A 25,433-nucleotide genomic window follows, 5' to 3' on the forward strand; every position below is an offset into this window, starting at 1 on the left:
CGGGGCTCCGGACAAGCCAAGAGAGCCTCGAGGGTCGACTCTGGGCTCAGCGACCGGCCGCACCTGGCGCTCAGACGACGTTTGTTGACCGAATAAATGAACTAATGTAGGCCTGGAGACGTGTTCGCGCAAAGGACAAGGGGGAGTTGGGCTGTGAACGGGCGAGTTCTTAGCATGAAATAGGTTCTCTTTATTCTCGACTTGTTTCCCAGCTCTTAGGCTGCCCCAGATCTGCAGAATTTGCTGAAAGGATCTTAAAGCTGAGGTGCTGAGGGTGAGACGATTGGACTGAATTCACGATTGGGCAAAGCCCAAGGAGAAAGAGGTGGATGAAGCGGAAGACGGAGGTTTGGGGGTGGCCTGCAGCCGGAGGATAGGGGCCCATGTAGGGGACTGGGGGTGCGGGCCAAGGGGGCGAAGGCTGCCTGTGCGGAGCGGGGAGTAGAATCAGAAGCTCGTGTCCCGGGGCTACCAAGGGTTGGGTTGGGAACTTTCCAGAACATTACCCCTCCTCCTCCCCCCTTCCCCGGCCCCGAATTGCACTACTGCCGACCTGGAGGAGGTGGGGATTGCCCACAGCACGTGCGGTGCACGTTCGGAATGATGGTGTGGAGATGAGACGCTGGAGCAAAACATGAACCAATTAAAGGGCTGTAAAAACCTACGCCTCTGGGGCTTCCCCCCCTCCTGTAATGAGAAATTCATAGCTGGGGCCGGGGGCGGGGGGGCGGGGGAGGCGGATGAGGGGGAACGACCTTCTCACACTCAGAGTGACTTCTTTCCAATTCTTTTGAAGAGAAGGCGCCGCGCTCAGAACAGGCAGAGCCGCGGCGGCCCGAGCAACTTGCTGTCTCTGGGGAGTATTCGTGCTGGGCATCTCTCTGCCGTCTTGTTTCCCTCTCACCCACTCACCGAAATCCAGAAAGAGTAAAAAACCTTTCTGGTTGCAAAGTCCTTTCAGAAATCAACTCTTTTCGAAACAACAGCAAAAAGTTCTTTCTTTTCTAAAGAAAGGGATTCGTAACCCCTAGAAGGCACCTGCCTGGAGAGAGAATTCGTAAAATTTTAAATGTCCAGGACACGAATGCTTCATTTGATATTTCCCTTTTCCCTGGGCCCTGGTTTTGAAAATTGTAATGCTTTTTTAAAAACTGCCTTTTATTTTCCCCGAGTAAATGTTGGCCACTACATTCCAAATTGATCTCAGATCGTTCTCCAGCTTATTCAGGAGAAAAACCAATGCCTCCAGAAAGATGGAAAATAAATGGAGAATATATTTAGATTTCCTCCAATTATTTTTATTCTACAGGTTTCATAAATACTAAATCCTTTACTTTAAAAAACAGGATCTTTTCAACTTAAAATATTTGGAAGTTTTAAAAGCCACTTTGAGAATGGGTTGTTTCTGATCTCCCTAATGAATATGAATTGTAAAACTAAATTGTTTAATTGGGAGGACAAAAACTAAGTTTTAAAAGAAGTTCCATTTAAAAAGCAAACAATGAGAAGTAATACAAAATAAACGGTTCCATGTAGTGATTTAACACTTTATTTAGTCTGAATAGCTAGGTTTAATTTTTTCCTGCCTTTTTTTTTCCTCCCCAAATCCCCCCAGTACATAGTTGTATATTTTAGTTGTGGGTCCTTCTAGTTGTGGCATGGGGGACGCTGCCTCACCATGGCCTAACAAGTGGTGCCATGTCCGTGCCCAGGATCCGAACCCTTGGCCGCTGAAGCAGAGCCCGCAAACTTAACCATTCGGCCACAGGGCCGCCCCGCTAGGTTTAATTTTAACACCTCTCCACGGAAGGTGGTACATTTGACACAGATCAGAAATAAATGCTCTGAAATTAAAATTCTACTTATATTACACATCGATTTCAGGAAGACACAGAGGGCGTACGCATTTTGCTCTTGGGAATAATACTTGCAGTTCCTAGGGGATGAAGAAGGGGAAACATGTATACTGGACACTGTATTGTCTTTGCTTTTCTTTTAATACCAGAGGAAAATGCCCCACTCACGTTCCTCTGGAACTCCTCATTTCCTCTGGAAATGTGCAAATCAGAAAAGCCCTGGAAGCCACACTTGGAGGTTGGAAAAGAAAGGGCGTTGACGCCATTGGAATTACGTTCGGTTTGTCTTAACGGGACAGTATCCAACTTTTCCTTCGTAAATATTTTGCAGTGAATCGAAATTAGTGGTTGCTCCGCTGCGGGATTCAGATGCACCCGCCTGGTCCCGTCTGTGCAAGGCGTGTGCGGGAGGGCAGGCGGCGAGGAGAGCAGAGCCCGGGTCGCTGCGCCCTCCAGCTTGGCTCCGGGTGCGCCCCCTGGGAGTCGGCGCCAAGGCAGGGTGTGGATACTACTCAAAAGGCCGGGGAGGTTGCTCATCTCTGCCAGAATGGGTGACCAGCGACGTCAGCCTAGAGCCTTCTGCTTCGGGCTGACATCCCAGCAACGCCGCGGTGGCCGACAGGTGCCGGCACAGCAGCGCTCCCTTGCTGGGAGCGCAGCCATTGGCACAGTTCTGTTGCTGCTGCTGCTGCTGCTGCTGCTGCTGCTGCTGCTGCTGCTGCTGCTGCAGAATCGTCCGGGCAGCGGACGCGGCGGCGGCAGCGGACACGTGCAGCAAGGGGGCAGCAGCCTGGGTATGCAACAGGCACGACGGGCGCTGCAGCACGTGGCAGTAGCCCCATGGGGTCGGGGGCAGACTCTGCGCGGCCCCAGTGCCCCCTCCCCGGGCCCCTTGCATGATACTCTCGATGCTGAAAGAGGTGCATCCGCCTCCCGGCCGCGACGCCGGCCCCTTGCCTTCCTCCCAAGGCTGGGAGCCCAGCGAGGGCTGCAGGGCCGGAAGGGCGCCGGGAGTCGCCAGGTCCGCGCCGTGCGCTTTCCTCGGCGCCTCAGCGTAGGCCGGGGCAGAGAGCAGCAGGTAGCGAAAGGGATGAGGGTGCAGCAGCGCGCACGGGGTGCTCCCGGGGGCGGCGGCGGGATAGGCCCCCGGGACAGGCTGCGGCGGGGCCGGAGACCCGAGCAACAGGCCCGGGTAGGGGCCGTGCAGGGCGGCGGGCGCGGCGGGCAGGGGGAAGGGGTGATGCAAGTGGGCTCCTGGGGGCGGGTGGTGGCGCTTGAAGCGCTTCCTGCGCCGGAGGAAGCTGCCGTTGTCGAACATGTCCTGGGAGGCGGGGTCCAGGCTCCAGTAGTTGCCCTTGCCGGGGTGGCCCGGCTCGCGGGGGATCTTGACGAAGCAGTCGTTGAGGGAGAGGTTGTGGCGGATGCTGTTCTGCCAGGCCGGGAACTTGCGGCGGTAGTAGGGGAAGCGGCCGCTGATGAAGGCGCAGATGCCGCTGAGCGTGAGGCGCTTGTGCGGGCTCTGCAGGATGGCCATGGTGATGAGCGCGATGTATGAGTAGGGGGGCTTCGCCGGCTGCAGGGCATCCCCAGAGGCCGCCGCAGACCCGGTCGCTGCCCTGAACTTGGTGCCAAACTCGGAGTCGTCCCTCGGGCCGCTGCCGCTCTCGGTGCGCTCTCGGGGAAGCACGGCCGCGCCCCGCCGCGCCCCCTGAGGCCCCGGCTGGTGCAGCTGCTCTAGGAATCGCTGGCTCCCCTCTGCCCCCTCGTCTTCCTCTTCCTCCTCCTCTTCATCCTCCTCCTCTCCCAGGATATCGATCTCACCGTCTTCCCCGTCGGAGCCCCGAAGGCTGCACGGCGGTGTGGAGCGAAGGCGCTTAGCTCTTGGCAAGTTCATGGGGAAGCAGGTCCTGCAGACGCAGGAAAGGTGGCGGCCGCTCACCTGGCTCGCGGGGGACTGGGCTGGAAGCCTCCTGGGTTAAGAGTGTTCCAAAAAGCAGGAACAGTCGTGGTCAGCTTTTTAGGTGTTCTTGACTTCTGGTTTCTCCTCCTTTACAACACCGTCCAGCGGAGGCACTTGGCCTTTTATTAAAGCTTCTCGGACTCCCTGTGTGGTGGACTCCCCCCTTTATACCCCTGCTCCCGCTACCTCAGAGCGCTCCCACTTCCTCGCGACGCAGTCCAATGATGAGGGTCCGCTGCGTTACCCACAGGCGAGACTTCGGCCTCCTGCTCCTTACACCCCCACCCCCACCCCCAAGGAAGATGCTCCACTCCGGGCTTAGCCAGCCAATCGGGCCCAGAGCCACACAGGCTCTGTGAACGCGCTTTTAAAAACGCGCAAACAAAAAAGAGGTAGGAAAATAGGATACCCAACAATCCAGGGCCACCTCGATATTCAGGCCTCTCTCCTAGAGGGTAGAAATTGAGGGGCGGAGGGAGGCACACAGTGAAATGCAGACGGTGTTGGCTGTAAAAGCATGTGTAGAATGTTTTCGCGTTTCACAGCTAGTTAATCACCCGTTTTCATTGGTGGATTCTGTCCTCGTCCAGGATGATGAGTGGAAATATTTTTAATGTTCTAACTATATCCCAGAGCTCAGGGGTTGTGAGGGGGTGTTGCGTTGTCCCTACCACCCCCCGCCTCAGCTCCCCAAAGTGTTCCCCCTGACTCAAATGTTCAGAAAAGGCTCATATGTCCTCGCCTAAGCTGTGGGAGTTCAGGGTGGAGGGAAAGCAGGCGGGGTAAAGAGTCCCCTTCCATCAGTGATTCTCGAACTCCTCCGAACATTTAACCACAGTACGAAATACATTCTATACCACCATCCTGCATAGGTAGACTTACATAACTAAAATAGGTTTCATAAAACAAGTGATCACTGACGTTTTCTCTTTTTTTTAATGGCCATGACCAACTAAATTGATTTTGCCAAAAACTAACTATTGCACACTCAGTTTGAAAAATCTTGTTTTCACAAAAATGGCCCCACAACTCCAAGGGATGCACCTAGTCTGAGAGTCAGTGTCTCTCTATCCTCCTTCCCTTCCTTCTTTTAAAAAAGGCCAACATCAAGAAGCTCTACTATAAGAATAAATACCAAACTTGCAACCTAAAGCAGGCAAGGGAGGAGCTGCAGTTTCCGCGTCTTTAACTAAATTTACTAGGTCACCATTCCTTACTCACCCCGGGGAGGAGCAATATGACGGAGAAGCTCTGCTTACCTCACTCACTTGACATCCTTGGAAGTAAGGAGATTTTTAGGGTGACCTCATTTACATCAGTTCAGAGAGTAAAGTAGCAGTAGTGTAATATAACAATGTGTGCTATATAAATAGGGACCTTACAGTAAAATACTGAGCAACAGGATATATTCATAATTTAATACCTACCTAGTTGTGAAAAGAACTTGAGGTGGCATCTAATAAAAATGCAGCACAAAAAACATTGTATTATTCCATTGAGTGGCACATAGTAATCTTCCATTAGTATCTGTAAAATGACAATGAATTTTCAGTGAGAAATCCGAAGCCAGCTAAAAGGGTCAACTATAACAAAAAAGTAGCTTAAAGTAGCTGGTCCCTTCAAGATAATATTCTGCAAACAGCTTTCTTGCAACTCTTTTTAAAGTCTCATCCTCTACCCCTGAGGTTTTTACCCTCGAAGTCTTCTCAGTTATATGTAGCTTGAAATAGGACAAATAACAGGTTTTGAGCCTAACAGATTTGTGTTTGAATCCCATCAATTACTACTTGTGTGCTCTGCTAAACTAAGCTTCAGGAGGGCTGGGACAGGTGTCTTATTCAAACTTTGGCTTCCAGGTGCCTCCCCCTCGGCCCCCTGCAGGTGAGGCACAGTTCTTCCATCAGCAGAGGAATCTGATTACCCAGAAGGGGAGCATTGTTAGTTTACCTAGAGTCAGCTTCTATGGGGATTTGGGTCATTTAAAAATGAAAGGAGAAATGTAAAGGCAGGCTAAAAAAACACACAAAAAACAAAACGACCTCCATTGATGGAGGTATGTCAAAGGGGGCACAGGAGACAAATGGAAGAGCTCCCCATGGCCAAAGCTGGGGCAATTTGAGCCACAAAATAAAATAGTATTGGGTTATAACCCAAAGTATAAAATAAATATCCATGTGTCCATATTGATAAAAAATAAATGACTGAATAAATTCATAAATGGAGGGAAAGAGGCAAATCTGCCTTGCAGAATTCGAAATAAATTATGTAGAAACTCTGCCCTCAAGGAGGTGGAGCCTAACTCCCACTCCTTTACTGTGGGCAGAGCAGTGACTTCCTTCCAAAGAGAACAGAATGTGTGGGGGTGCGGTGTGGGGGGGAGGGGGCAGGAGAAACCTAACCAACACATCAGCCAGGTGATCAACGTCAACATCAAGAATCATAAATCATGTTGACAGTATGGACCCTTGATGTGATGTGATGAAAATGGTGCTCTGTGATCTTGCTCCCCCAAACCTGTCTAAATCAGGGAAAAAACATCCAAGTCTGTAGAGGAGCATCTTATGTACTCCTCAAATCAGATCAGTACTCCTCAAAACTATCAAGGTCACCAAAACAAGGAAAGTCTAAGAAACTGTCACAGCCAAGAGGAGTCTAAGGAGACATGACTGCTGACTGATGTGGGGTCCTGGATGGGATTCTGGGACAGAAAAAGGACAGGAGGGAAAAACGGGAGATTTGAATAAACTATGGATTATAGTTAATAATAATGTATCAATATTGGTTCACTAGTTGTAACAAATGACCACACCAATGTAAGATGTTAACTGTGTGTATGGTGGGTGAATAGGGGAACTCTCTTGTACTATCTGTTCAATTATTCTGAAAATTACATTCTATTAATTTAAAAAACTTAAACATAGGCGGAAAGGGCCTAATAACCAAAAAGTAGAAACTCAAATGTCCATCAAATGATGAGTGGATAAACAAAACGTGGTTTATAAGTAGAATTTTATTCAGCAATAAGGACACAACGTGCTGACACATGCTACAACATGGACTAACCTTGAAAATATTATGGTAAGTGCAAGGAGACCAAACAGGCAAGTCTACAGAGAAAGTAGATTAGTGGCTGCTGGGGGCTAGCTGCAGGAGGAAACAGGGAGCAAGTGCTCATGGATACAGTTTCTTCTGGGAGTGACAGAGGTAGTGGTTGCCACTACCTGTAGATATACTAAAGCCACGAAATGTACACTTTAAAAGGGTAAATTTTATAGTATATGAATTATATCTAAATAAAATTGTTATACAAAATATATCCATGTAAAAACAAAAAGCTATATTGATGAAAACTAAATTGAATGCTTTGGAAAGACTCCATTATGAAAGAAAAAAGAAAACTCTTACTGTCTGTCCCATCAATTCTTTAGTGTTGTCTTACGAATCAAAAGCCTTATTTTGTGGCTCCTGCAACATTTGGCATGGGGCCTAGAGCACAGTGGGCATTCGATGGCATCTGGTGATTATTTCTTTCCTAACTCTGAGTAAGTTTTTTCCTGAATAAAACTATCAGGAGCTCACAAAAATGCATCCTAGTTTGAAAAACCAACCTTCCTAAACTAATCCAAAGAAAGGATGATTTCGCTCCATTTTACTCTGAAAATTAAAGGCAAGTTGGTCATCAAGAGTTAAAGTTGATTCTAATATTAAGACTAATTCTGAGCAAAAAAAACCTAGCCTATCTTTCTTTTTCATCAAAGTAGGGCAAATTGCTAGACATTCAAAGGCAGAATTCACTTCTTTCAACATCACCTCCACAATGTATGGCATTTCTAGAACTGGGAAAGCCATTTCAAAGCAATCTAAAAAGATAGTTTTCCCACCTATCCTAGCATGTAATCCAAATGAGACAATTATTCAATTTGTAGCAAGCAAGTCAGTCCATAAATGTTTAAAAGCCTTTTTAACTCTATTTTGTTGACAGTTCCCTTCAAGCTTTACGATCTAGGAATTACAGAGCCTTTCCATCTTCTGGTCTCCCCTCTCACCCCGTGCTGACCCTTCCTACAACAATCTTAAACTCAGTACCAATGCACTTGCCCCTTTCACTAAAAGCTGGAAAAAGCCTAGGAAAGAACTATTTGTTTTAAGAAGGTACGCAGAAGCTTGAATTTTTTATCAAGTTTTGCTGGAAAAGGAGAATTCACATTTACTGATACTCTATATTCAGGGTGCTTTAAATTTAATCCCTGGAACAACCCAGAGGGATCTGTGTTTTATCTCCATTTTATAAATAAGGAGGCAAAGGCTCAGAGAAATTTAGTAATTTATCCTGTATTACTCAGTAAACTATAACGTTTTAGATGAACTATGCCTAAACTTGATTATCATTGTTATCACCAATAAGCTGCAAATTTTCTATAGTTAGCAGAATAACAAAACATGTTATTTAGTTAATGAGTTATAGATTTGCATTATAAAAATAAAATTTTCTCTCGAGGCTATCTATGGCATGTTCCAAAGTCCTTTGATGTGCAGGTTAAACTGATAATGGCTCTAATCACTGAAAAATATTTCCTTTTGGGAAAAATCAGAATGAAGAACAGGACAATGCATCTTTAAAAGAATATATAAACAACGTAAAAATACAGTATAAAGTCTAAATTAAACAGTGAGAGGTCATTCCACCCAGATTGGCAAAGGTTAAAATGTGTTAGCTAGGATTAGAAAAATGGGTAGTTTCATACACTGCTCTATAAAGGCAAAAAGGTACAGCCATTTGGAAGGACAATTTATCAGTATCTGTAAAACTTTCTGAATGTGCATCTCCTGGAAGCTAGTGATCCCACCCTTACCTATCTACTCTAGAGAAACATTCTGACACAAGAGCAGAAAGACACGCACAGTGATGACTGCAGCACTGTTCACAATTTCACAAATGAGAAACAATTGGTTCATGGGCCAAAGCAATCACATCCAGCTCACTTCTGCAACTAAAAGCCCTGAGCCACTTCCCAGGGCATTCAGAAGAATCCGGATGTTTTGCTCGGTCCTATAAGGAGCAACAAGCCTGGCCTTGGTCACAACTCCAATTCCACCTCACACTCTGGATTTCTAACCTCCCGCCACCCTCGCCTTCTCCCTGGTCTTCCAACACCCTATGCTGGTTCCCACCTAAAGGGCCTCTCCACTACTTGCCCCCTCTGTGTAGAACCTTCTCCCCTACTCTACATGAACCACTCCTTTAAGTCCGTTCTCAAGAAGCCACCTCTCCTCAGGGAAGCTTTCCATGACCACTCAATCTAAAGCTGATCTTTATCAGCCTTCTTAGGGCTGCCTCCTATTTTCTCATTGTTTTAAGTCCCTCCACCAGAATGTAAGCAGTATGAGAACCTGGCCTTTACTTGCCATGTATGGTTTCAGCCCCAGCACTAATGCCTGGCCAAACTGGAAGCTCTCAGTAAATGCTTTTTTAAAATTAATGCAATCTATGCTATACTATGAATTTCTATGCAGTAGTTAAGGAGTAAGACATATTTAGATTCACCATCATGGAAAGATCTAAGACTAATAATTGAGTTTCTAAAAAAGCAAACTATTACAACCTATAAAGAATGATGTATTATTTAAAACACACAAAACCTTTCCTTGAGGATATTTACAGCAAGTTTGTAAGCTTCCTGAAGAAATCGCTTAAATTATGGTTCTAATCACTGGAAAATAAATCACTTTGGGAAACAATGTAAACCATAATGTGTAAGTGAAAAAAAACATCTAAAAGGAGAGACATTAAACTGACACCACCGCTTACCCCTAAGAAATGACAGTGACCAAAGGACAAAGGCCAGGGGAGACTGACTACATCTGTAATATGTGCACTTTCACAACCCGAATGTATTCATGCAATACTTACGTAATGGAAAATATCTAAAGATTAATTTACTTGATTTTAAAGGAAAAAACCAAATATTTATGAGTTTTATACATACAGATTTTTAAGAGTATACATTACGACTACTTCAAACATTTCTCCCACAACAGGACACTTAATTATAAGCCCTTTCTCATGCTCTAGAACAGATGAATCTAGACACTTATTTGCCAAAGAACATTACATATTATCATGACCACATTAATTATAAGACTAATTTAAATTGTGTAGAAGAAGAAAACATTTATCTAGGCTCTGCTGTGTGCCAGGAGCTAAGTGGGTGCACTATAAAACTATTTCATCCTCATAACAATCTTGAATGGTTGATATTATTACCGTCCACTTTATAAATAAGGAACTAGTCTCAGAGAAAATACTTTGCCCAAGATTACACAGCCAAGAAGCAGCAGAGCTGGAATAAAGCCCACACCTGACTCAAAACTCAGCTGACTTCCTAGTGGGCAATTTGCTGCCATAAAATAAGTGTATTCTGTCAACTATGAAATAAGAGAATGGATTCAAGAAGCAAGTACATGAATACAGAGTGGTTACATAAAAAAGATATAGAATGCACCAAAAAGTAGACACTTCATTTCAATAATTAGCCTGCCTCCAACCACTGGAGCCATTCAAGATACACAGATGTAACTCTTTTACTTAATGTTCTGAAACAAAATTCCAAAAGCCATTTTCATAGCCTTCTGATATTTAACAACCATTATTTTAGGAAAGCTCTTCCTTAAATTCCATCTAACGCCTTTCTCTTACAATTTGAATACAGTTATGCTCACCTGGCCTTTAGCAGAAAAGGGAGAAAAGTAAGCCATTGTATATTCACACACCAACCATTTATATAAAGATTGTTAAATTATCAAAAGTTAATTGTAGTTATACCTGAAGTTTTGTACCTGGTTACTTTTGAGCTTACACTGAACATTAAAATTGTTCAAAAAAACCAAGATGAATTTAAAATTAAGAGCTCTAAAACTGGAATCTTCTAAACAAAAAGTGAATGGCTGAAGTTTCAATACAGTGACTACCAGCAAGGCTTAGAAGTGACTAAGAGATGGTTTCATTTAATTTCTTTGACTCGGATTTCTTCCACTTATAAGCTTCTAGCCACAACAAACCTCTTATTTCATTTGATAAAAATAGTGACATTATTTGTTTTGTAAAATTCTTAATAATAATAAAATTATGATATGTATGCAATGAGCTGAAGTTCTAAGGGCAAATGACAAGGTTGAAGTTTTATCATTATTATTAAATAACCTTCCTGGGTGAGAAATTCAGCCTATGCAAACTCTAAAGCCAATTCTAAAAGACATTTTTGTGAAATATCTATCTCCAAAAAAAACACTTTAAGGACATTATATTTTATTGAATGAATATCAAATGTTTTACAGTACTGATTTACTATATCTTATGTATTATATAAAATAAATACTATTTTAAAGTACATTAGTACATTGCAATTTATAACAGAAGTAATGCCAAAAAAGATGCTTGAAATGTAGCCAGTAAGAGACACTTATTGCCAATTTTATCATCCGATCTTTTGATAAGAAATGCTTGCAGTGTTATGGACAAACTTGATCTTCTTTGAAATGTGCTGTCCACCGCTTTTCTGTTTCTGTCACAGTAGCTATAAATAGTTGTTTAAGGATATCCTCATCTAAATTCCTGCCTGCAAACAGAAAAAAATATGGTGTGATTATACAATGCTTATTAAAATGACACAGGTTACCTATCAATTCCAGATCATTAAAGGCTTGATGATCTTCAGAAATTTACAAAAACAAAAGTAACTGAGTGATTCCTTAACTCTCTAGTTAAGTCCCTCAGAAGTAAACTGGCACTTGGATTAATCACTTTTCTAAAATTCTCTGAAGAAGAGTAAAAGGCCTAATGAGTTCTTATGAATGTTATCACATGATTAAGACAAATATATTAACTACAAGCTTATTTAGGTTTACAAAAGGGGTTCTCGCTGGTTAATACTGCTTATGTAGCACATTATATCCCTTTCAAATATATTTTTTACTGTGTTTTAGAAATTTAACTGTTTGTCACTTACCAATAAGAACCAATCGATTTGTTCTCTCAGTGTCATCTCTCCAGCTCACTGGAGTCTCCTCCAGATCATAGAGCTCATGGACACCTTGGACAATCACTTGTTGTGGTCTGTCTTTGATTGACACCAGCCCCTGTTGAAAGGAGAATGATCACCCAGTCCCAGTTCTAACTTAAAAACAGAAATTGAGCATCAAGGTTCATGGATTAATTATTCCTATTCCTAAAAAAGAAACTCATAAAGGAGATGCTATTAAAATTACTTATTTCCAGTTATTTGTGCATTAAAGAAACAGTTCTTAAAGCCTCCAATTTTTAAAAAAGGTTTCCATGCACACTGATTTTTTCAAACAATCCCTTTTTGTAATGATAAAATTAATGCATGTATTAGGACGTTCTTTCACTGTTCTCTTTATCACGACAAAAAACTGAAACAACAAAAGGATAAAACAAATCTGATTCTACTGATTATTCTACTCTTAAGAATTTTATACTTGTTTCAGTTTTAATGGGAAAATGTGAGAAGTTAAAGGATTTTGGTGACAAAAAATTTGTTTTTGAATAGGTTGCAACAAATGGAGTAGATGATGAAATAAAGAAAGAAAAACTATTTATCTGAATAAAAGTTCATTTTATATTGATTCACAGAAATAATGAACAAATTATCCAATAAACTGGCTCCTATGGGGATGAAATAATTTCTATGAAATGTTTGTCAAACCTATTTGTTTTAAAATTAATAGATATATTGAAAAATAGTAAAAGACAAACAACTAATATCTCATCACACAATTTTTTGTGTATTTTGAGTGTATGTTCTTCCAGTTTTTCTTTTCCTATGCCCAGTTTTTTCTTGTTTTTTTCCCCTAGTTTTATTGAGATATAACTGACATATGACACTGTATTAGTTTAAGGTGTACAATATAATGATTTGATTGCTCTCTGATTTTTAAATTTGAATTTTAATACGTAATAACAAACTCCTTGGAAAGAATTACCTAGGCATCAATTTTGTGTTACTTGTATAAAGACTTTGAAGCTTTAGCTGTTACTAGAGTTGACATTTTAAACATGTTGCTTATTATAAGACTAATATTTTCTAACAGGAAGGAGAAGGAAGTCTGTGAAAATAAAGGCTGTGTTGCCCCAGATCCCCGGGTGTTGTGATGAGGAAGGCCAAAGGAAGAACCAAGGACAACTGCAGAAACAACTCTCACATACCTAAGGACAGAATCCAAACTGAGATGGTGCAGGAGGAGACATGGACTCCGTGCAGAGGTCTTGATGGCAGCATTGGTATAAATGCCCAGCGGCTGCTGTTCTAGCTCACCCCTCACCCCATTCAGTACAAGGGGATAAAAGCAGCTAGAGCAGGAAACATGCTTTGCCAGTTAGGATCACGGCATGGAGATGGTGCTCCAGTCATAAAGCAGAATCAGGGTCTGGCTTGGTTCCTCTGGGTGAGAATGATCTGGGGGTGGACTGGCACTCACCTGTGTCGCTCTGCAGCACCAATGCCAGGCAGAGCCAGCACAGGGAGTGAAGAAATCTGAACCCAAACCGTTTCTCAACAGTCTCAACCCGTGTTATTCTAGTGACCCCAGGAAGTCAGTCACTAACTGGAGAGCCTAGTCACTAACAGTAATACTAATAAACAGTAACAAGAAAAAACTTCATGCACACTTCTGGAAACACAACAGTAGACACTCACATGACTGCTGACGGTTAAGCACACAAAAAGCTTTGTGACATACATACCCAAATGTCAAATAGTAGGAATGGTTTCCAAACAGAGAACAAGAATTCTTCTAGTCTTTTTAAACTGTGTTTATAGCATGACAAATGTTTAGTGTCTGCTAAATGCATCAAGAAGCATAAGTTTTAGGGGCCAGCCTGGTGGCACAGTGGTTAAGTTCACACGTTCTGCTTCTCGGTGGCCCGGGGTTCGCCGGTTCAGATCCCGGGTGCAGACATGGCACCACTTGGGAAAAGCCATGCTGTGGTAGGCGTCCCACGTATAAAATAGAGGAAGATGGGCATGGATATTAGCTCAGGCCCAGTTTTCCTCAGCAAAAAGAGGAAGATTGGCAGTAGTCTTATATAATTAGTCTTCTAATAATAGTCAGGGCTAATTGTCCTCAACCAAAAAAAAAAAAAGCAGCATAAGGTTCAGCTGCAAAAGGAGTTCTAATATTATTTCTCTGTTAAGGAAGCTCTCTTGGAGAAATAAACACAAGAAAACGTTCACTTTTCTCTGACTGACCACACTGTGTGCCAAGGGCAGGAGAGTTTCAACGACTCAAGGTCATTAGCCAGGTAACTGCTCCGAACACCTGGGAGGACAGGGCGGGGGTCAAGCACACAGGTTGTTGAAGCTGCAACCCTAAATGAAGCTGTGCAAACAAATCATGCTTTATGCAGTGATTTCCAAAGCATCTTTTGAGCAATGGAAATAAGGAAAAACGAACATAGACAAAGGTTATCTGTACCAAAATCAGTGCTTCTGTTTAAAACCAAATATGGCTTTATACAACAGCCAAGACAGGGACTTTGTCCAAAAGTCTAAGACTGTGAACTGTATACCGCACCTTTAGTCGTATGACTTCCATGCAGGCATCATCCTTGTTTCTCACATTCTTTTCCCACAGAAGATTCTGCATCAAGTGACATATTTTAATAAGACCAACCATTGCTAATAGCAACAAGTATGTAACAAAACAGCTGATAAATCATTAATCAGTTAAAAACTGCATTCACCTGAATAAATACATTCAGACTTTCTTCCTTTGCATTTCCTGGCACTTCAAATGTGACTGTGACAACACTCTGTAAATCAAGGAAGATAATCACTAATGATTTTTTTATAGTAAAGTCAATACATTTTTTAAAACCCTAAGTTTTAAGACAAAAAGTAAGGAGCACATTCACTGAAATTTATGCTGCCTAACAACAGATATTAGGCATATCTTTTTCACTGTACTTGCTGACTTTTGGTATCAGCAACTTCATTTTCTATATTCTGCAGAGTTGATCAATGGGTTAGTACTTGCAGAGAAACTCTCATGACAGGGTTCTCATTGTTTAATTGACTCTCCAGGATTCTGAGCACTAAGAGGGAAGGTAATATACACAGTGTATCAACTATGACCTGAGCCAGGTACTTCTGTCTGGGTCACTTCATCTTTTCATTTACTCATCATAACAATCCTGCGGAATACAGAGAATTATTTCCATTTTATAAATCGGGAAAAAGGAGCCTCAGAAAAAATAAACTACCTGGGTGCCAGGAGTAAAACTCAAAAGCAAAAGTGTAATTCTATTCTCTGGGAAAAATAAATACAAAGGAAAGATTTGGCTTATCTCTGACCAAGCATGTGCCAAGGGGAGAAGAGCTCCTAGAGACGGGAATGATAGTCTCATGTCACCTTTGGTTTAGAAGTTGACATCATCATTTACAGAATGTTAACTTTGAGATTTATTTTTCCTCCTGATCTTGATAAAGCTCACTGCCCACTCTAAGGAACCAGAAGCTGCAGATTTCCTCTAGCAGGTCACACAATTAAAATCCAAACCTCCGTCTGCTACTGTAACCCAAAATTTCACACTTAGTGATAAAAATATACAAGGGCTAAGCACACCCGATAAAAGCACAAACCCCACCTTGGATACTGAGAGTAAATGCCCAAGTCAAGCTTAAAATGGTTTAAAACAGGCAGAAAGAACACAGTAAAGCACAGCTTTGCATAACTTCCTAGAACCGAATATCTAAACAGCAGTTCCACTCACCAGTAGAAAATAATACAGGCTAAATACGAAAAGACAGTAACTGTTTTTAGCCAAACACAGTTAGAGAATAGCTAAGTATTAAAGACCAATTTAGGCACAAAATATATTGACATTTAGTCTCCACTGTTGCTAGTAACAGGAAAAGCAGAAAGCACTTTCTCGCTCAGATAGAAGTACAAGCCGACTAAAACTGGACTTTAAAATGTCAGAATTTTAAAAGTACTTATTCTGTCACAATAGCCAAGAAGTAGAAACAATGTATCACTAACAAATGGATAAAGAAAATGCAGTTTAATAATGTAATATAAAAATGTGGTATAATAATGGAATACTACTCATCCTTAAAAAAGGAAATCCTGTCATGTGCTACAACACAGATGAGCCTTGACGACATTATGCTAAGTGAAATAAGCTAGTCAGAAAAGGACAAATATTATATGGTCCCATGTATATGAGGTATCTAATGGAAAAGTCCTAGAGAACTGCTGTACAACAATGTGCATATAGTTTAACAATACCCTATTATACACTTCAAAATTTATTAAGAGATCTCATGTTATGTTTTTTTACCAAAATATATTTTACTTTTTAATTCTTTTTTTGAAGAAGGTTAGCCCTGAGCTAACACCTGCTACCAAGTCTCCTCTTTTTGCTGAGGAAGATTGGCCCTGAGCTAACATCCATGCCCATCTTCCTCTATTTTGTAAGTGGGATGCTGCCACAGCATGGCTTGATAAGCAGTGCGTAGGTCCACACCTGGGATCCAAACCAGCGAATCCTGGGCTGTGAAAGTGGAGCAAGCAAACTTAACTGCTGTGCCACTGGGCCGGCCCTACCCCAATTTTTTTTTAAGTGCTCATTTTTAATTCTTAATAAATACATTCTGCTTTTAAATTATTCATTTTTATAAATTTAAGGTAACAACAGTATGCATTTAAACAAAATGACAGTCTTCTTTCCTCCTTAAAGCAACCACTATAAATAATGCCTAAAAGTCCATATCAAAATGTACAGCAAACCATATAGCATATCGAAATACACAGCAAAAGGCTGCCAAATGAAACAGTTTCAAAAGACAGTAGTAATTCAACCTTCAACAATGCTTAAAATATATTTTATTCAAGCGAGATAACTTGGCTTTCAATATTGGGAATGTCTTGACTGGATATTGCTTTATTCTACTGCTTTACTCTTAGCTTAAAGATTTTTGTATCAAGGATGACTTTGCTTTTGACAGGTTAGAGATATGATAATATTTCTAAGAGGTACAATTAATGCCAGTGTGAGCTAAAAAAAACTTTTAAAACTTAAGACAATGCATCTTGGAGGTCAAGGAGAGAGAGAATACATTTCAGAAGTAGATGTTTTTCTGTACTAATAAACTCTTGCCATATTAGACAAACCTTGAAGAAGATGAAACCCATACATTCCCAGTGCAGATGAGGGTCACAAGTCCTAACTGGCTCCATTAATAAACATGCATAGATTGCCACTTAAGTCTCCTCATCTACCTTCCCACCTTCCAACCCCAGGTGCTCCTTATAGGGAGTGAACAAGAAATTCATCAAAAATAGAGAACTGTATTAAACATTTATTCAGGAATAAAATTTTAATAACATACATAATATGTCCTAGGTATTACCCATTTCAGACTTTTTTTCCCCAGTTTATTTTTGTTTTGAATCTACAATTAACTCTCCTTTTCCCACGTCTGCAGACACAAAGCAAAATCCGAAGGCAGGCAAACTGAAGAGCAGAAAACTGAGGCAACAATTCAGAAAACTAAAGCAAAACAAGGTAATGCCCCCAAAATAAAATTTAGGACTGAGTCCTAAATTTTAGGAGTTTGTTTGGGCAGGTTTTTCTTTACGCTACCCACCAGTTTTTCTCTCAGTTTTCTACTCTTTTGCAAACAATACCTAATATGCAATAACTTCTATATGCTTTCTTCATCTGGAAAACTAAGCCCGCTAGCATGCTTACACCCAAAATCTGTGAGCCACGCTCCAGTCCTCTGCTCCTCTTTGCCTGTGTAATCTCTACTGTGACATCCTGCCTCCAGGTACAAAGCTGAATATTTGGCATTTTCATCCAAATCAGTTTACCTTCCAGCTTTCTCTTTTTCTAGGTTCCTCTAGTCAGTCTAAGCTTGTTTCCCATCGCTTCTCTCTCTTCTTACTGCTTCATCACCAGTCAGTAAGTCTGCCTGTGAAACAGCCCTTAATTTGTCCCAGTTCCATTCTCACTCTAACCAACAGAGCCCAGGCCCTCATCACAGGGTGTCCGGACGTCTGCAGTATCTTCCTGCTTGGTCTCATGACTCTCCGCTCCAATCCAGCTTACCTGACACTGCCTGACGGCACAGCATGCGTTCTCTCTGCCTAGCAAATCAAAGCCCAACACCTTAGCTCAGGATTCCAATACCAAGCATTCTGCACTAGAGTCCTGCTCTTCTAGAGCATTCTTACTTTCCCACTTTTAAACATCTGGATTGCTCTTTCCATTACTTCTTCCAGTCAAAAAATCTACCAGTTCAAGGTTACTTTTTGATCTGTAAGTCAGAATAGCAGTTACCTCTTTGGGAAAAGGAGAGTCTGACTTCCAAATCTTCTACATTTTGGTCAGAGTGGGAATCGCAGGAATATGTGTTTGTGTGTGCATATGCACAGACATATAGGTACAAATATATGTAAAGGTATACTGACTTCTACACTAAAATCCTGTATGCTTTAATGTATGTACAAAAAAAAATACTATTTTTCACAAAGCCTCAGATCCACTAAAACAAATGAGACTGTTCACGCCTCTGAATCCCAGAGCCCTTTTCTGCAATATTATATTCTTCCCTATTTTATATATCTAAAGCAGGAAAGTGCATCAGAATATCCTATAGAACTTAAAAAAATAAACTATTTACTAGTGAAATGACATAATGTCTGGGATTTACTTTAACACACTCCAGCAAGACTGATGGGTACATGCAAGTTCATTATACTATTCTACTTTTATTTATGTTTGAAATTTTTACTTAAAAAAAGTTTGGGGGCCAGCCCTGTCGAGTAGTTGTTAAGCTCTGAGCACTCTGCTTTGGTGGCCCGGGTTCGCAGGTTCAGATCCCAGGGATGGACCTACACCACTCGTCAGCCATGCTGTGGCAGTGACCCAAATATAAAGTAGAGAAAGACTGGCACAGATGTAGCTCAGGGCTAATCTTCCTCAGGAAAAAAAAAAAGTTTAAAAAATACTCCAAGAAAAGAAATGTTGAGAGGACAGATGAAATAAAGTCAGTAAAACGTTGATGGCTGCTGCAACTGGGTCATGCATACAAGGGGTTCATTTTACTATTTTCTCTATTTTTGTGTATCTTTGAAATTTTCTGTAATAAAATGTTAAAAATATACATATCCATTAATATGAACATACTCAAGTCCTACTTCTGGAGCTATGAGGGGCAGGGACTAGGGAGTATCCAATTTTTTTAAAAAAGCTCCATAACTGATTCTGATGTATACCCCTATTTGAGAATCACAGCTTTTCATTCTTTTAACATATTCACTGTGCACCCACCATATGCCAAGCTCTGTGCTAACCAATGAGGAATTTATATTTAAGGAATTTATAGACTACTGCAAAGGAAAAACATTTCAACCCAAACTACAAGGCATTATAAATGTCATGATGGGGTACATTTAAGATACTATGGGTGTAGATACTGGCCATTATAAAGGTTCTTCAAAGTAAGTACTACATACTCTTTATCTTTTAATCCTTATGAGTCTTAGTATGCCCTTCACCCAGAAGGCCAGCAAGAATGTACTTCAAGTTCATTTTTCTTTTTTGAGGAAGATTAGCCCTGAGCTAACATCTGCTGCCAATCCTCCTCTTTTTGCTGAGGAAGATTGGCCCTGAGTGAACATGCGTGCTCATCTTCCTCTATTTTATACGTGGGATGCCACCTCAGCATGGCTTGATAAGCAGTACACAGGTCCGCACCCAGGATCCAAACCAGCGAACTCCAGGCTGCTGAAGTGGAACATGTGAAATTAACCACTGTGCCACCAGGCTGGCCCCTACTTCAAGCTCATTTTTATGACTAATGTTGAGTGCTGTTGCTTTTTCCAAAAATTCTACCACCAGGGACTTTTATTTCTTTCATTCATTCTTCTATTAAGGTAAGTTTCTCAGAGAGAAGTGCCTCAAACATGGTAGTAAGCTTCCCATAAATATGAGCCAAAATGAAGACAGATGAACAAGTGGCTGTTGTTATCTGGGACCTATGAGAATTAATTATCATTCAAAAAATGAGGGACAGTCTCAAGACAGAGGGGGGAAGACTAGGTACACTGCTCACTCCCAAACCCCCTTCCTCTCACTGTGTTTAAACGGAACAAAGAAGTTACCCTAAAGCTCCCCCATCTAGGACTTGCCTAAACGAAGGATAGGTACAGTGAAAATATATTTCGTTTGTTCTTAGCATCTTTGATATTCACCTCAGGAATTAGATTTTAGAGCATGAAAAACACCTTAGGGAATTCAAATTTATAGTGCTATCTGAAGGTGAAACTCAAAGCCAATTTTTAATTAAGCCATGGATACTTATACCAGACTTTTCCTTAATAAGTTATTTTTTTTTTACTTAATATAGTTGAAAATAGGCTGCACAAAGAAACCCCGGACAGCTTTTAAGCAGTAATTTCCATCAGAAGAACTGATCACAATAAGCTGAGTGACCTGAAGAATGGAGAAGCTAGAAAGCGTGACTTCCTAGGATTCTAAACAACTCTGGTTTGATGACTTCCTATTATGCGTTAATTAAGAAGCCAGATTAGATGATCTCAAAAGCATTCAAATTCTGAAAAGTATCAACAGTTCAAAAATACTTTCTAAGAAAGAGTTCTAACAAAAGAGTCCTAAACAGAACCAATTTCGTTAAAGAGATACTTTAAAAAGACTTTTAAAGATCTTTTTTACCTGATCAAGGTGAGGTTGTGCTGTTGGCAAATGTTGAAGTTTTTTCTGCAAACTAAGAACAACTGATTATAAATTCAGAGACCAATACACTCCTAATTTAACCTTATACATTACTTAGAGATGCAAAGCTAAATAAGAAAGAAACTTTACACAGTTAAATCTATTACATAGTTCCAATTTTACATGCTGTTCACATATTAGAGAAAAGCTGGTGGATTGTTTAAAATTTCTTAAAGTTGTTGTAACTGTTTAGAATTCTTAATAGTTTTAAGAATTTCATTTAAATTTACTTATTTTATTTAAATTTTACTTAAATTTATTTTATTTAAATTTAATTTCAACAGTTTGAACTGTTCAAAAATTCTTTAAAAAATTCACATACATACATATATACATGATATAGAGAAAAACTAATCTTTAGAAACACTATTTTGTGTGATCAAATATGTCAGTGGATTTCTTTTAAATTCCAATAGATCTAACATAAACCTAGAAAAATATACATAAGCATTTTACTACAGCTTGAAATTTTATCAACTCTCCCCATGCTTCCTAATATGAAAATGCTGGTACCTAAAGAAAGTTAGAAGGGTAAATTTTCCTTTATCAATGTTTTCCCTTGAACATATCCACTTATTGAAAAAACAATAGTAGGGGCCAGCCCCGTGGCCGAGTGGTTAAGTTCGCCGGCCACACTTCAGCGGCCCAGGGTTTCGCCAGTCAGGATCCTGGGCGCGGACATGACTCCACTCATCAGGCCATGCTGAGATGACGTCCCACATAGCACAACCAGATGGACCTACAACTAGAATACACAACTATGTACTGGGGGGCTTTGAGAAAAAGAAGAAAAAAAGATTGGCAACAGAAGTTAGCTCAGGTGCCAATCTTTAAAAAAAAACAGTATCCATAAATATAAGTCTTCTATGTAGTTAATTACTGGTGATTGAGAGAGAACAAAAAGTCAGAATCTTAAAAATGCACTGTTCTGATAAGAAAAGAGCAAGAAGATCAAGATGGCACAACAAATTACAGCCATAACAACTGTAGCATACATTTTGACACTGATGGGGGTAGGCTGGGAGGAGGAAAAGGACTTAAAACCTTGCAGATGTTCAGCCTTGAAGAACAGTAAGGGGTAAATTAGTAACAGCCAGTTTAGGAAAGAGAGGAGGCTTGTAGGAACTGTTGGAGGAATGAGTCTCACTGGGGGGTCTGAGTAGGAAAAGTGTCAAATTAAATCCTTCCCAGCTGGTTGCTCAGGAAAGCATTCTGTTTGGCAACTAAACACAATGAAAAGTTATGCAAAGGCCTTATCCATAGCAGGCCATCACACTGAAAAGCTACTTCTTTAAGTGTCACCAATGCATTATAACAGTTTTAAGAAAGTATGGAATGAAATTACCTTAGAAAATGTTTCAAAAGTCTTATGCTTTTCCCTTTGCTCAATATTTAATGTTGCTGGACAATGAGTGCCTAAAACTTCCGTAAGGAAGGAAAATGTTTTCCTTTACCCTCCTAGGTCCCTGGCTGGGTCTGAAAATTAGACTGAGAAAGATAGATTCACAGGAGAAAAGCAAACAAATTTATTTAATATAAGTTTTATGTGACACAAGAGCCTTCATAAGAAAAAGAAAACCTGAAGAAATGGTTAGACCTGAGTGTTTTTATGCTAGGTTTGATGAAGAGTGGAAAGTCCTGGAAAGGTATAATAAGACAGAGTACAAGCTAAGTGTAGTAAACCGGGGGGTAACTCAGCAAGGGCTGTTTCTTCAGATTCCTCAGACATAAGGATGCTCCTTTCCTCTGGGTATAAGGCGGGTACCTCTCACGTGAGGGTCTTATGACTCATCTACTTCAGAGGAAATGGAAGAAAATATATGTAAATCATGTATCTGATGAGGGGTTAATACCTAGACTATATAAAGAACTCCTATAACTCAGCCACAACAACAAAAAAAAACAATCTGATTAAAATATAGGCAAAGTACTTGAATAGACATTTCTCCAAGGATAATATACAAACGGCCAAGAAGCCTATGAAAAGATATTCAGTATCTCTATAATCATTAGAGAAATGCAAATCAAAACCACAATGAGCTATCACTTCACACCCATTAGGACAGCTACTACCAAAAACAACAGAAAATATCAAGTGTTGGCAAGGATGTGGAGAAACTCGAAACCTTGTGCACTCTCGGTATGAATGTAAAATGGGGCAGCTGCTATGGAAAACAGTATGGCAGTTCCTCAAAAAATTAAAAATAGAACCACCATGTGACCCACTAATTTCACTTCTGGGTACGTATCCAAAAGAATTGAAAGCAACATCTCAAAGAGATATTTGCATACCCATGTTCACAGCACCATTATTCACAACAGCCAAGAGGTGAAAGCAACCCAAATGTCTATCAATGGATAAAGAAGATGTGGCATATACATACAATGGAATATTATTTACCCTTAAAAGGAGGGAAATTCTGTCATTTGCTACCACAAGGATAAACCTTGAGGACTAAGTGAAATAAGCTAGTCACAATAAGACAAATACCATATGATTCCATTTATATGAGGAATCAAAAGTAGTCAAATTCATAGAAACAGATAACAGAAAAGTGATTGCCAGGGGCTGCAGGAGGGGAAAAAAGGGAGTTGTCATTTCATAGGTATAAAGTGTCAATTTTGTAAGATGAAAAAGTTCTCTAGATCCACTGAACAACAATATGAATATACTTAACACTACTGAATGATACACCTAAAAATGGTTAAGATGATTAAAAAAAGGTACTGATGTCCAGGGAAGAAAGATACGTTCTCCTTCTTATCAAAACATTCCCTTTGGGGAAAACGACAGGAAACTGACCCATTACTCAAGGGAAAGAAGCTGTCTGTGGGAACACCCCAAGCTAAAATTTTCTATGTATTTCCTGCATTTTCTCATAGGAAGAAAGTGTTACACATATCTGGCGTAGTAATATTAACAATTAGTCTTTAAAGTTAACTACCATTTATACTATAATTCCTATACGAAAATGCATTGTGATTTCCAAACATCCAATTAAAAAAACATTCAAGAACATAACCATTAGGAATGGCCTTGTATGCCAAAGGAATGATAGGAAGCTTAAATCAAGTGTGCAACTGCGTAAATCATTCCTGTAACTGTTCCAACTGTGGAATAAAAGGTAGATTACAATAAAAGTGACCAAAATACAGGAAACATACCTTACTCCAGAGAGACTGTCAAAGGCATGCAGATCTAATACATTAGAGAGATCAACTCTATAAGGAAGAAAACCAACACGGTGTGAAATATACTCAATTAATTATGAAAAAAAATCTCTAAGGCTCTTTTGCCAAAAATATAGACAAAGGTTAATCAGTATATCACACTATTTTTGGAAACACCTAAAAATGACAGGCAAAGAACAAAAAGTTTGTTGTAAAAATTTTTTTTATAAAATTTATACATAAAATTCAAAAAACTGGGTGAATGATTAAAGATCAAGGCAGAAAGTTACGTGGTTATTGCTTCAAAAAGTTACAGTTTGTTTCTTGTTTTTCTTATTTTCGATTGCCTTTCCAATCTTGAAAATTTATGAGCTTTTCAAATACATTTTTATAGCAAAAAAATCAGTTAAAGAACTGAAACTTTTCAAAGCAGCAGTTTATTACTCAAAAGATGAAATGAGGGAGGTGGAACAAATGGAAACAATACAGTAGTATGGGTACATTATCTTTGGAATTTCTTTCTCTCTTTTATTCTACCACCCCCTTCCATGATACAACGGGTAATATAAGAATGTGAGGAGCAAAACAACCAATGCATAAATATTCACTCTAGGATCCTTATCTATAACCAAAGAACGTGGTCTGATTTCATTTCCTTCAAAATGAAGCTGCATGTAGAATGAAACTTAACAGTTAGTGCTCTCTCTCTCTGAATAAACATTATTTGTTTGAATTATTTAGTAGTAATTAAGCCTTATCAAGAAAGTAGTCATTCAAATCAGAAGAGAATATCATACCACAATTAACATTAGGTTTGGTTTAAATACATAAACATAAACTTATAAAAACTAGTGATTTGGTTCCAATTTTGATGTGAACCTATAAAACAGCAGAGGACAGCGATTTCTCTATAAGCAAAGCTACAATGAAGAAATGTTTAAATAAAATGACAACAGTATAATTAAATTTCAAAATTAGACTGCAGGACCTTGCCATTTATTAAATTTTCTCACAAGGAAAACAAAATTTTGTTAGTCAAATTCAAGATTTTTTTAAATGCACAAACATGTAAGCTAAACCATCTCCTTTCACTGAGGACTGCCCAGCTGTGCCTGCTTTGCTCATTCTCAGCAGCCTGCCATGTACTCATACGTGTGGCAACAATACTCCGTTAGATCATGAATGCTTATCCTGGCACAAGGCAAATTCCCATCTTATTAAAAGAATACTCCAAAGTTCTATGTTAATAGACTGTAACAACCTTTCAAATTCTGGACATTCTAGATGAGCAGAATTAGGACAATGATCAAGCAAAGAAGTAAATGTTCCATTAAAAAGTTCTTGAATATCAATTTACATAGGAGACCAAAGCCTTCACATTAAACATATTTCCTTTCTCACCATCAGAGTTGAACAAATATTTATATTGACAAGTGACAAATGAAATTCTTCTCCAAGTTTATCATCTTTACCTTAGAAAATAGCTTAAAGTTTAAACATGCCAATTGTATGAATATCAAAATTCAGGCCAGGGACCGGCCCCATGGCTGAGTGGTTAAGTTCACATGCTCCACTTTCACAGCCCAGGGTTTCACAGGGTTGGATCCTGGGCACAGACCTAGCACCA

The 25,433-nt window shown here is 40.2% G+C and overlaps 2 protein-coding genes across 5 annotated transcripts in view; both read right to left on the bottom strand.

Annotated features, from left to right (window-relative positions):
- Positions 1-1,573: 1,573 nt before the first annotated feature.
- Positions 1,574-4,039, bottom strand: FOXD4 (forkhead box D4). The gene is given in 3 exon segments (XM_001917120.5): positions 1,574-2,596; positions 2,659-2,867; positions 2,869-4,039. Coding segments are annotated over 3 exon segments (1,323 nt in total). The 5' UTR covers positions 3,751-4,039; the 3' UTR covers positions 1,574-2,364.
- A 2,769-nt stretch (positions 4,040-6,808) lies between these two features.
- The window catches only part of ZNG1 (Zn regulated GTPase metalloprotein activator 1), a 46,868-nt gene continuing 28,243 nt past the window's right edge, over positions 6,809-25,433 (bottom strand). For all 4 annotated transcript variants that reach the window (XM_001490027.7, XM_070248880.1, XM_070248879.1 and 1 more), the window contains 6 exons: positions 23,801-23,857; positions 20,576-20,627; positions 14,576-14,644; positions 14,407-14,472; positions 11,823-11,952; positions 6,809-11,432 (listed from right to left, as the gene is read on the bottom strand). In XM_001490027.7, coding sequence (XP_001490077.4) covers positions 11,326-11,432; positions 11,823-11,952; positions 14,407-14,472; positions 14,576-14,644; positions 20,576-20,627; positions 23,801-23,857 — 481 coding nt within the window. In that variant the 3' untranslated portion in view covers positions 6,809-11,325. The remainder of the gene's footprint in view (positions 11,433-11,822; positions 11,953-14,406; positions 14,473-14,575; positions 14,645-20,575; positions 20,628-23,800; positions 23,858-25,433) is intronic.

Source organism: Equus caballus, chromosome 23 (assembly GCF_041296265.1).
Source record: "Equus caballus isolate H_3958 breed thoroughbred chromosome 23, TB-T2T, whole genome shotgun sequence".
NCBI classification, from domain to species: Eukaryota; Metazoa; Chordata; class Mammalia; order Perissodactyla; family Equidae; genus Equus; species Equus caballus.